The sequence below is a fragment of the Anarrhichthys ocellatus genome, unplaced genomic scaffold (assembly GCF_004355925.1).
Source record: "Anarrhichthys ocellatus isolate YVR2014 unplaced genomic scaffold, GSC_Weel_1.0 scaffold33, whole genome shotgun sequence".
NCBI lineage: Eukaryota > Metazoa > Chordata > Actinopteri > Perciformes > Anarhichadidae > Anarrhichthys > Anarrhichthys ocellatus.
The window spans coordinates 658312-671815 of record NW_022280063.1 but is presented as its reverse complement, the minus strand read 5'-3'; the positions used below and the strand labels follow the sequence as shown (position 1 = coordinate 671815).

Here is a 13504-nt window from a genome sequence, read left to right as displayed (position 1 = left end):
GGGCAATCACTTTTTCACACAGGGCCATGTAGGTTTGTATTTCTTTCCCCCTTAATAATAAAAACCATTTAAAACTGCATTTTGTGTTTACTTGTGTTATCTTTGTCTAATATTTAAATTTGTTTGATGATCTGAAACATTTAAGTGTGACAAACATGCAAAAAAATAAGAAATCAGGAAGGGGGCAAACACTTTTTCACACAACTGTATATGCTCAATCTGTGGTTAAACTGTTCCAACACCAGAATAAAGCTCATTTCAACACACTTACAGGATCTTTTCATTCGGGAAGTGAAGCTTCCCCAAACCTTTAGATGCATCTGCATATAAACTCAAAACATAACGCAGGAGTGTGGTATTCTGTTTCCTTTGTGTCTCTTCGGTGATGGATTTCTCTGTATATTGAGTCTTTGTTTCTGACTGACATCAAACATGACGAGCACAGTCGATGCTTTACATCGGACATTTTCAAACAGTGAGAGTAGTTAATACACTCAGCGCCCGGTTTCCTTCTCGGAATCATAACTCAGTCAAATCTGAATACACAGGTATGATACACACACACGTCCTTCATGAATCCATAAATTACTTAGAAAACCGAGGAAAAAAAGACACTCCGTATAACATCAGAGTTTGCTGAGAATCATCAGGTTGTTACGTCTTCCTCATATCAAAGTACGAGCATCCTCTTCAGCTGGCAGGACCGAATTGGCCAAAAGTAGAACAACAATATATCAAAGCACTAAAGGTGCAAGAAAAGCAGCATTTCTGACTTCAAGAATCAAAAACAGTATCCGGTTGGCACCAACAATAACTTCTTTAAGCTTATGTGTCACTGTTGGCGAACTTCTGATAAACATAAACCTGCAATGTCGCCGACAGTCTGCAACAAAGCTGCATAATCACACCACAGCTGAGTACGATGATCTAATTTGATGGGCTAAAGGCAGGAGGTGAGCGCTTGTGACTCCCTATTAATCCATCCCGGTCTCACAGCGGGCCAGTTGCCATGGTGACTTGCACAGAGGGAGTCTGCGCTGCAGAGCAATAAAACACTCACACACACACACACACACACACTGACCAGCGAGGCTCTGCGGGAGCGACGGCTGAGCGGCTGGTCAAACTGTGGGCTGGTGAGCTGCAGCTTCTCCAGGTAACCGTCAGGAATTCGGATGTCGGCCGGCAGCGACAGGCGCTTGTTGAGGTCCTAAAATCACACACACACACACACACACACACACACACACACACACACACACAGAAAAAAATATTGTTTAAATGTTTTGATTTGTAACTGAGCTTGTGAATTGACATTCCTGTAGTGGAGCTGGGGTATCTTTGGGCAAGGAGTTTTGCACCTTTGTAAAATAAGCTGAATATTTAAAAGGCAGATTCAAGCTACTCATACTCAGCACTCACTGTGAGGTAACCACATGAAAGGATGGTTATTAGCTTTCAGGTGTGTGAAAACACACACCTGCAAGCAGAACAGCAAGAGAACAAGGCAAGGATAAAAACACACACACACACACACACACACACACACACACACACACACACACACACACACACACACACACACACACACACACACACACACATATCCCTCTTTAAAGCTCGTCTTCACAGCGCAGGCTGTCATCGTCAACATTACTGAGCTCATGTCTCATTGTTGTGGATGACTGATCATATCTATTTCAGGATTAAATAAGAGCACATCTGATAGCGACGAACTGACACGATACCGAGTGATGTGAGGATAAAAAAAACGAGGGCGAGTGGAGTAAAAATACAGCGAGAGAAGACGTCTCATCTGTTTGCTCATTGCACGCGCTTTCAAGCTCTGGCCTGTCATGTATTATGACAAGCGAGAGTTGAAGTAGAAGCTCAAATTATGGAGAGCAGATCGGTATCTCGAGGAGGGGAAGTGTTACATAATGCGACTCAGTGTAAACTGGTGTCTTTAAAAGTCATCAGTTAATGTCAGTCCACGACAGACTGCGTCTGTCCGCTAAGCATTTCATCCATTTCTATTAACTTGTCTTTTTAACTATTTATGTTGTTTAGTTAACCACTTTGTCAGCCTTGTTTAAAAAAACTGTTGCAAATGTCAGCACTTGCATATAGTGTTGAAATAACGAATCACAAGTCAGTCAAGAGAAAATGAACTGCCAACAAATAATCCTTTTATTGTTGAAGTCGTCAACAAAATAATCCATAAATTCTCTTGGCTCAGCTTCTCAAACATGAACGTCTGCCGCATGGCTCTGATTTGCAACATATCAAATTTGATATCTTTGGGTGTTGGCCTGTTGATCTGACTGAAGTTGTGGACAGATTTATGGAAAATAATGATTGTTTTATTTATTACTTGCATACTAAATTAGTTATTTGGATGCGATCCGTGCTGGGTCATTCCAAAGCCTGTGTTGACTTTACATGCAAATAGAAGCAAATGTGCACTTAGTTGCACTAAAAATGATTATTCCCCTGTATACATAAAGGTTAACACAATAGAGCATTAGGGCTGAACAATTAATAGAATATTAACCCGATCACCGTTTTGCAAGTTTTACAACTAACTGATAACTAATATACAAGGCTCAGATTAATCTGTGCATATTGAAGAAAATGGACATGATCAAACTTGTGCTGGTATTGCTGTGAAGTGGAAGGTAAAGTCCTGCACCTGTCATGGCGTACACAGAGATTTAGGACACCGCCCCTTTCTAAAACACATTACACATTGTGTGTGTGTGTGTGTGTGTGAGAGACAGAAGGACGTTTCCAAGGTTGATTTTGTCACATTCGCTCCTCTGCCAGCAGGGGGCAGGAGGCCTCCAGGCTGAGACGCTCGTCCTCTTCAGATGAAAACTCCCTCAGGGTTTCAATATTTATAAAGATGAAGATGATATATTTGGAACGTCTGCATTCAATGTGGAGCGAGTCCACAACATAACCAAAATGTAGCATCATTTGATCTGCAAAAAGAATTGGTTCACCACCTTTTAAAGCTTTTATAACAGCTCGTGTGAAACAATGGAACAGATGCCGGATAAATTAGTGGTGGCCTGCAGCAAGAGTGTCTCAGTGAATTCAGACAAAAAACACCGTGAAATTACAAACTTGCAGGCAAATGAGTCCCCTGATAATTATGAGGAGGTTTTTCTTTTTTTTTTTCCTACCATTCATATTTCATTTGCTGAGCTCATACATGTTACTGTGTCTGAGGTACCCTGTGGGCCACCGAGGCTAATTTATCATCTTTGATCCAGCCGGTGTTTAAAAAGCTTGGTGAAAGGGTGAAAGGGTGAAAACGTTGATGAAACAGCTTTTGGTTGGAAAAGGGGCGTGTCTGCATCCAGAAAATATGAACGACACATGGAAATGACTGACTGGAGGGGAAGGAGCCTTGTGCCCTGTTTCGGGTAGGACTCTACTAAAAATGTTAAAAATAGAATATTTGTTTGCGTATTGCAATGGTATTTTTTCGCAAATAATAAAAATGGTGTTTAGTTTGTTTATGTTTAGTTTTGAATGGCATAAGTTCACTATCTATAGAAGAGGAACAAAGGAGACTCTTCTCCCAGCATGCTCTGGAGCCGCACAGAGACAGCCGACGTACAGAAGAATCACTGTGGTTTACAGCACAGACCATCACATTGCATCTCTTTACCAGCCGCTGCTGTGGTCCTCGTGGAGCGGGAGTGCCATCAATATCATGATTCTTGGACACCAAGAGCCCATTAGGAGCCCCCCCCCGCCCCCCATCAGATCTCCCATGAGGCTTAGGGGGAGAGGAGGAGGTGGTGAGCAGAGCAGACGGAGAGGGGGTGACACGTGGAACGCTGCCATGTAAGCCTTTTTTTTTTTTTTTGTTCTTTCCCCAGTTACTGTGTGTGCATGTGCGTGTGACTCGCCTCCATGGAGATCCGCCGGTGGATGCGGTTCCTCAGACAGACGCCGGTCGGAGATTGCACCTCGTCTGAAGACGTTCCCGATGCCTGGTCGCTCTCCCCGTCGGAGCCCATCTTCAGGTTCTCGTGCACAATATCTGAGACAGAATGAGAACAATACAATACTTAAAAAGACAAATAGAAACACATGGTGTTGGTTTTTTTTCAACAGGGTACAAAGTGGCAATAAATCGGACTAAAGTGGTCCGTTTGTTATAAATCTGACCCGGTCCAGTCCGTCTACTTTGACAGATAGGTTGCAGTTTGATCGATATCACGTTGACACTTTAAGTCCCCCATTTAGCATTTATAAGCACAAATAGTTTATAACGCACTATAATGTAGTTGTAAGTACTATAAATATATAAATAAGTGTTTATTAATGTACAGTATTGGTCAACAATATAACTTCTCCTATGAAGACTTAGTTTATATTATCACAACTGTTTTTTTCTATATTGTAATTCATGATTTGTTAATAAAGCAGCCTCCTCTTGTGAGTACCCACAGGAGGAGTTATAATGATATGCTTACAACTTCATTATATATAGTGCGTTATAAACCATTAAATGCTTATCTGCTGGTTATAAACATTTATTAGATATAGAAATATATATTACATGTGCAAATGGATTGATTAGGGCTGCAACAATTGATTATATTTCCAATGAATCCATTATGTGGTCCATAAAATATTCAGATAAAAAGTGAGAAATTCCAAATCAAAACCTCTTAAAGCCGCAGGGGATTCTTCACATTACTGTAAAATATTCAAAAGAAAAGAGAAAAGCAGCAAATCGTCACTTCTGAGGAGCTGGAACCAGAGAACGTTTGACATTTAGGTTGATAAATGACTTGAATGAGTCATCGATGATCACAATTGTTGCCAATTAATTCTGTCAATCAACTAATCCAACAACTGAATAACTGCTCAACCATTGATTTGATGAACACTGTTGACTTTAGGAAGTCTAATCTGGACTCTTCTTTTTAAATCAATTTTGACCAGGATAGACAACAGAGCTATCATTACTGTTAAGTTGCTATTTTATTATTATTTAATTATGAATATTAGTCACAAATATTATGAATTGCTGAAGCTGAAGCGTTGTTAATGTCATTAGTTCCACCTGTGGTTTTCCTGCTGTGACGAGTCAAAATGTCTTCCGTGGAAAATGGCATTTGGAAACGCAGAGAATTGAGTGTGCCCAAATTTTGCATGGCTAGCAAGATTTGTGTTAGCAAGATCTATCCAGAGAGCAGAAAGACAAGTTGAGGACAAGATGGACAGACAGGGAAGAAAAAGAAACACTGGTGGTCCTCGTCAGGCAAATAAGAAGAAGTCTACTAATCTATTATTCTTTTGATAATCGTGTTATTTCAATAAAAGTTAACTTGGGAACATGTTTGGCTTCCATATTAAATTGGTTTAAGTAATGCTTATAGTTAGTTATATTGAGAGTAGCAGTACTTGTAGTAGGCGTATATAAATTGAATATTTTGGAGAGAGTGAACAGAAATATTAGCTTTCGACTGGCCCTCAAACCGCACAGCAACCTGTGAAGATGTTATGAAATCCACTTCTTTAGTTGACCACGCCGTCTGTCTGACTCTCTATGTCTCTCTACCCATTGCTCTCTCTCTCATCCCCCTCTCACACCCTTGTAACCCCAGAGGCCAAATATTAAGCTCTCTAACCAGCACCACTTCCACCAGGGCAATAAAACTACCACCACTACCAGAGTACAGCAGGAGCAAACACACTGATGTACAAACCACATGCAACCCCCCCCACACACACAGATACACAGTTAATGAGTAGCCATGGTTGAGCAGCTCTCTGTCATCAGCATGTCAGTGCCCCCAACCACGCAGTCTGTCATCTAATGTGAAAGCAGAGCAGAGAAATGAGAAAGAATTCCTTTGTTGATGTAGATCAAGTGTTCCAATTATTTCAAACACGATACACCTGATTAAGTCTCTAAATATCACACCGGAGATAATTAATTATCCTTTTTAGTCTAGATTTTAGGAGAGAATTATTGTGTTTTCGCACCCTCACAAAGCTCTTACTCTATTCATGCGCCTTATTAACAAACTTCCCTTCATACAGTAAAGTCCTATTTCTGTACCCCGCGGTTTGGCCACAACCCAGAAGAACACTTTGCCCCAGAATGTGAACCTGTCTGTGGTCATCTGGGAAAAAAAACAAGACAAAGTCTCCTCAGATTAAAGGAAATACTGATCCACTTTTAGAACCCAAGACGTTTTCAGGATTTTCCTCTTGGGGCTGACCCGTTCAATTCTACTCCGCGTGTCACTCTGTTTTCCACGGATGGTTGAAGTGAGGTTCGTCTTGCTGCAGCGCCGTCTGAACTTTGGCTTTGGTTAGAGTGGGAGAACTTGATATTGTACAGGAGGTCTCTAAAGCTGGGGTAGGCAGTTTATGTTTGGTGTCATTGGGCAAAAATTCCAGATAAACCTTTCGCTACGATATCGGTGAAGCCTTTCAGAGATGGAGAGAAAAGGTTGCTAATAGCTTAGGTTTGTGCTAACCTTAGCGTGAGTTTAGCAGAAGGCTAAATTATTATCTCTGAAACGCTTCACCGATATCGTCACTTCCTTTTTGATGAGTCCTCTTTCCTTTTGATGGGGTTGCTTTACAGTGTAGGTATATGCCAATGCTGTGGTAGCAACTTTTCCTGCAGTTTTCCTGCGTTGAGTGAGGCTTTCCCTGAAGGGACCTGCACACGCTTTGCATTTGTAGACCAGCCAGTAGGAACACCCTCTTTTTGAAATGACCTGTGATTGGTCAAAGTCTCTCGTCATAGGCTATATTTTCTAAAGCCTAATAACAGACCCAACAGGAGGTGCAGAAGTCTATTTGAATTACAAGATGCTGAAGGGTTATTATAGTTTTTGCCCAATAAAGCCCAAAATAAACTGCCTGTGGAATTCACCAAGATAGAGAAGGCAAGAAGAAATGTCCCGTCTGTCTTGCTAAAAAAAAATAAAAATAGTAACACATGATATAGGAAAAGGTGAGGGAGATGAAAAGAATTAGAAAAACGGGAGAAACAGGAAATTGTTGCAAGGTTTCTTTCTGCTCCACATCCTTCCTCATTTCTTCATCCATTTCTCTCTTTTACCTATTCAACCATCTACCTTCATCCATCTCCTCTGTTTTCCCAAGGGCCCCCATTTTATCAACTTTAAAAGCACGCTCAGTAGAGTGCAGAGCTCTTCCAGGTGTGTCTCCCTCTCCCCTCCCAAACAAAGTAGAGCCGAGTCTCACTCAATCGTCCCTCATGGCTCCCTTACAGTCAAGATGGCTGCTACATAAAAATAGGGATATATTCATCTTGTGTCGAGCATAACTGTAGTGGATTATAACATACTGGTTGGATACGTACGTAATCGGCAAATACTCCAGATCAAACATTTCTATGGATGTCAGTTTTTTTTAGCAAAAATGAGTCCAGCGACAGACTAGGTAAGGTTTGTTTTTAGCCGAGTCGATCGCTGTAAAGGCCTTTTGCTACTGAGGCAGTTGCTGATCCCTTGCTGCCCCTACCGGCCGGTTCTTAATTGGGAAAACAATGAAATCATTTATTTCGGATTTAATTATAAAAATTAAGTTAAGATATTTACACTATTTATGGTCGCCAACTTTCAGCAACAGCTATTCAATGTATTTACATTCTGTAATTCGGTCTCCATACAGTAGTTCTCATTGTTAGAGGCGGGGTCCGCCATTCTCACCCAGGGCTCAAATGACCACATGTGGGATTTACAGGACATGATGCAAATATATGATTCTATTTCACTGATATCAGCCTCGCTGTTTACTGTTTTCTTCTTCTGCTGCCACAAAGCTGAAGTACGTTACTGCTATTGAAACATTTCTCCTGCTTCTCATCAAAAGAACTGGCAAAACACCGCGCGGCTTCTTACTGTGAACCATTCCACGATGCATTTGTCACGGAAGCTAGTGCCGCTAACCACGATCGCTCATCAAAAATGCATCTGCAAAACAAGACTGCAGTTATATTCATCACTTTTTGTCCACGTATCATTATTGATATTTGCAAGAAGGAGCATTTAAAGCGTGCTGTTTGATGAAGACCTTCACCTCAAACTCAGGAAGGTAACCAACTCCTAACTTTCATCGCACCCCGCTGTCGTGTGCCATGAGCAGCATGAAATGAGCCTGCGGTTGCTCATGGCCTGATGGAAATTTGCTAATAATTGACTGACCTTTTTCTCTCAAAATAGCACGACTTTATTTGGCTGCAATGTGACCAGATCGATCACTCTGCTGTTGTATTTCTGACCAAGTAGATGTTCCTACGCGTTTCAGTACGTAAACGGGCCTGTACGCGCACAAGCAGATAAATAAACTTCATTACAGTCGTCATAAATATACAGGCCGCCTACATGACATTTGACCACCGCATTCAACCCATCCTACGCATTTTTTGGAGCAGTTTTGTTTGTTTCAACACACATATTTAGAATGTGTTCTATTTTCCCTATACCTGCCAGACTTTATTCTTCCTAACATCACCACCGTCTCTCTATAAACACCTTGTAACCAACTCATTCTCGCCCCACTTTCCTTCTTCAACTTGTCTCCTCTTGGAAAAACCAAATGGTCTCTGTTCCCTTTTTCTGTCACTTCTCTGTCTCTGGTGTTCACGTTTCTTGCCCGACATCAAAAACTTCAGCAATTTCTTTCACTTCCCATTCCCGCCTTTCTTTCCCTTTCACTCGACATATTTCTTCATCGCTCCCAACTTGTTTTCTCTTTTGCAGCAGCCGATCTGACTCCCGCTGTTGCTTCAACACATTCCTTCGCTACCTGTGCAAATGATCTCATCTGTCCTACTTTCTTTTCCTTTCAGCCTCCTTTTCCTTTCACATGCCTCTCCATTATCTCCAGCTATTTTATCTCGTCATCTCCTCCAAAAAAAACTCCCAAATTCTTTCCCTCACAATAATATTTTCACCGTCTCCCATCATCCCTTCGCCTTCCAACAGACACATAGCTGCTCTTCAAAAACCCTGAAGGCTGTTTTATAATCTTCCTACATTGTTGTTCTTTTGCAGGTCTCTTATCTTCTCTTGCCTCACTTCTTCCTCTATCCAAAAACCTTGAAGGAATTGATTTTCCACCCACTTTTGGTCTTTCTGTCCTTCTCCACACATCTTCCTTTCTTTTTTTACAGTCTTTTGTACTCTTTCTCTGACTTTGTGATCTTTCTCTCTTCCTACTTACTCTTTACTGTCTTTAGCAGCTTTGCTAAGAAGCACACAGAGTGGAGCAGCAGTATGTGGTTCATCAATGTCCTACTTAACTGTCCTGTTTTTAGATCCAAGTCCCTCTATCTAGGCCAGGGTCCAGTGCAAGACTCAACAGGTCCTGTCGTGTATCGCCCAGCCAAAACAATCTGCTTCGAGAAGCATCAATCAGGTTCCACGTATTTACTGAAATAATAAACATTATTCCAGTAACTCAAAGTGGTAAATCATTGTACATTGAGTCCACCAGTTACACAGATGCTGATTATTGCTGCCTGTCCAAGTGGAAATAAAACAGTCAAAACAGTGTTAAACAATGTTTGTTTAAGGTTTAAGGCAGCATCTGTGTGGTACAGTGGAGTGTAGCTGATCATACAGGCTGTGAAATCAATAATGAATCTGGAAGGAATGCCTGTCAGTATTCTTAAAGGGACATAGTAACGGAGCAATCAGAAAATACTACAATTTGAACATGATTAATAGCAAGACTAAGAGTCTACAGCAGTTGTACTTAAGCACAGCTAACTGCTAACATCATTATGCTAACATGCTGATGTTTAACAGCTATGATGTTCCCTATCTATGTTTAGTGATAATTCTCTGGATAAGTGAAAAATGTCAACCATCTGGTGGCACTAGAGGAAAAGTCAGGAGATCGTTAATGTCAGTGGGATTCATCTTCTGGGAACCATGAATATCTGTGCACAATTTCACGTCAAGTGAGTCGACTAATGGTTTCAGCTCTATCTTGACCCCACCATAACCAATCAGCGGTGGGTAAAGAAGCTGTGACATCAAAATATGAAGAGGGGAACCTCTGCAATAAGCTAACTCAGAGCTCTAATTGAAGCCTCAACAGATCAGTCTTGATCTGTAGGCCTAGAGCACAAACAGATAAAGTTAAAGATTTCCGGAAACTGACGTTTGGCATACGAAATGTGAGTAAGATAATGAAGACCAGCTGCTTTTCAAAGCGTTTGTTTGTCCCTCCACATCCTGCCAGGCTTGCTTGACTGAACATTTAGAGAGCCCATAGGCTGGTAGATTATGATACCCACAACACTTTCTTCCTCTGTTTCACGCTGTCCCCTGAATCATCTTGTCACCCTTTGGTCCGAGACTCGCTGCCACCGCTCGATAGTGGTGAGACCGCGTCATGTTTGACTGAACCCCCCCATCCATCTGTCACTCGTGGATGTGGACACCCAGTCACTCTGGTCAGGAGTGTGCTCTCGAGTATTAAGAAGCAGGATGGAAAATGTCAGGGCCGTGACACGTATTCTGTCTGTTCCCAGATGCCATCTGCACTCGCACTACTCACTTCCTTCCTTGCGTGCGAGTGTGTGAACATGTGTTTGTGTGTGTGTGTCTCACCTAGACGACTGCCGTTGCGTGGCATTGCCATGAAGGACCCCAGGGTGCCGCCGATGACGCTGTGCGGCCGGCGGAGTGGGGGCTTCTTGAAGGAGCCGGTGTACTGGTGCAGGAAGGAGTGCATGCTGTGCGAGGTGAGGGGGCGGCCGTTCCTCATGAAGGGCTCTGAAACACAACAGAACAACAACGGCCATAAATCAACGGAGGCTTTGCAGCTGCAGCACAATTGTCTTCAATAACCCACATCAGACACAAACATAGATAAAACTAAATATCATCTCTCATCTTCCTCAACCCACTGCAGTGTGCTCTTCATTTCAAACACATGCTGTGCAGCGAAGCTTTTTTAAACCTACAGGACTTTATTTGACATTTAAAGTCTAAGACCCGGCGGTTCCAAAAATACCAAACATCAGCCTAAATTAGAGAGAAATGTGTATAAATAGATGAAAACAGACATCAAATATTCTCCAAAGTTATGTAATGTTGCACCACGTTAGCTTGGAGTAACTGGCTCGATATGGGCAGAATCAGATATTACACAAACTGTTCTGCTCACAAGGAAATTAAGCAGTTTTCTGAAATATTTCTGAAAATATTCACTTTGTTGCCGAGAGTTCTCTTTCTGCCGCGAACACATAGTTACAGGTGCAAACAGGTGGATTTTGTTATCTTTTGACAAGCTAAGCTAACCGCCTGCTGGCTGTAGCTTCACATCATTTTGCACGACAGTAGCAGTACTGGAAAACTGAGAGCCAAAGGGCAATTATGTTACTCTACCAATGAGGGCAAAATAGTAGCCTCACTCACGAGCCCCGATAAGCGATCAAATGTCCAATCACAGCCTGCAAGGAAACCCTGTAAGCAAACATTAGGACCCAGTGTTCTCCCTGTGGGCAGCGTGGCTGTCAAGAGTCCAGCTGCTGCACCCTCACGAAAAGGTCTTAAATGGCCCCGTTCTGATCTGCATTAGAGAGGCCATAAGTCTCTCGCAACTTGTGGCTTTATCTTTCTGCTCCTGACAACTTTCTGTTCGTTCAGCCAACCTTTTAAACTCTGACGCGACGGACTATGCCGTGTTGCCACAAGTCAACCTCACATTCTAACAGTATGCTGCCCTCGGGTGCTTGTCAGTCGTAGCAGAATTACAAGTTGAGCATGAATTATAGAAAGCTTTTCAGCAACTGATGGTAAAATATGATACGTCTCATATTTCAATTTAGGAGTCACTGGGTCATTTATAAATCCCGTACTGAACAATTAACATTAAATCAATGAAAATGTGGCTTTGATGAGAGAGATTACAGAGTTCCTTGATAGTCTCCTCTGCACTTTGTAAGACAGGGTGGTTCTGACCTTTGACATCTATTACTGCTGAATATCTGTAGTTTGTTTTTTTTGAGCCAGGAACTGAAGCTTCTCCTACAGCTGCATTTATCTGTCTGGATACGGAGCCAGATTACTGAATGGGAAGCGTTCTGTAAATGATGGACGCGTGAGTCCTTGTATTGTGGCAGCTGTCAATCACAAGTGGCAGCCAATCACTTTCATGTGTCTATCACACCGTCGAGCGTCCTGGAGACAAACTGTACCGCGATGCTAAAACAGGCAGAAAGTTATATAACGAAGAGATGTCAAGGAAAGTGTACTTGCCAGTGTGTTGCTCACTATATACACACACACACACACACTACCTTTTCACTTGCTGAGCTACTCTGTCTGTGTGTGTGTGTGTTCAAGTAGCTGCCCTGCTTTTGCTCCTGTTACATAACTTGATAGAGAGCTACTCACTGAGAGTCCATTACAGCTGTTACTGACACACACGCTGTGAACTGCTGTGCTTCATAATTTAAACAACCCTAAGAGCTACCAAGACACTGAAAGCTCTCTGTGTGTGATTTTCCATGCCTGCTGACAGACATTTATATGAAGATGAAGATGAAAAAAATCGGACCTGATTCTCAACCACTTTTTTTTTAGCATGAACTGCAACTTAAGTACAAAGTATTTTTGACAGATTTTACCCAGATTTATTTATTTTCCCTTCAAACACATTTGTCAACCGCATTTTATGTCCCCATACAGTCAAAGTACAGGCTGTTGTGTTTTCTACAGTAAAGAGATGATGATGATGGTATACACTAGTTAACAGTAAGTGAGGTCCTCTAGCTAAAAGCACAGCTCAGAAAAACTTCCAGTCACACAAAATTAAGAAAGAAAATGGGATGAATATGCCAATGCACTGCTGATTATAGACCAGAATCCTTCTGTAAAAACTTGTTTTTATAAAAATTTTTTACCATTGTCCTTGGTGCCTCCGTCCTCGATGGTCATCTGCTCAGCCAGCTCAGACAGAGACTCGTCGATGGTCTGACTGGAGCGGAGTGTTAACGAGAGGCGCTTCTTAATCCTCTTCATTTTCTCCATAGCAGGGCAGTGTGCGGCCTGTGGGACACACAGAGAAACACCCAGTCAGCCTTAGTTCAGCCGAAATGGACTGATGCACAAGTAGACAAATGCACGCAACATTTAGGGGACTGCCTTGTTGTTGTTTGTGTGTGTGTGTGTGTGTGTGTACACACACAGCCTGGGGGGATTCCAGAAGCCTCCGTACAAACCAAAATATCTCAGCTCATGAATAACGTAAAGCTGCTTTTAATCCAATATTCATTCACTCTGCGCATGAATAAAGCATGAACAAAACATGAATAAAGGATGAATATCACAGACTTGAATACAGCTGTTTTCACTTGCACACACATTTATACAATGAGAAATTAATCAACTCTAATTGAAGGAGGAGAGAGTCAAATCAGTCATCAGACACACACACACACACACACACACACACACACACACACACACACACA

The 13504-nt window shown here is 42.0% G+C and overlaps 1 protein-coding gene across 1 annotated transcript in view; it reads right to left on the bottom strand.

Annotated features, from left to right (window-relative positions):
- The window catches only part of cdk17 (cyclin dependent kinase 17), a 40547-nt gene that overhangs the window by 10992 nt on the left and 16051 nt on the right, over window positions 1–13504 (bottom strand). The window contains exons 2-5 of the mRNA XM_031865660.1: window positions 12935–13079; window positions 10635–10799; window positions 3924–4057; window positions 1085–1210 (exon numbers count right to left, since the gene is read on the bottom strand). Coding sequence (XP_031721520.1) covers window positions 1085–1210; window positions 3924–4057; window positions 10635–10799; window positions 12935–13061 — 552 coding nt within the window. The 5' untranslated portion in view covers window positions 13062–13079. The remainder of the gene's footprint in view (window positions 1–1084; window positions 1211–3923; window positions 4058–10634; window positions 10800–12934; window positions 13080–13504) is intronic.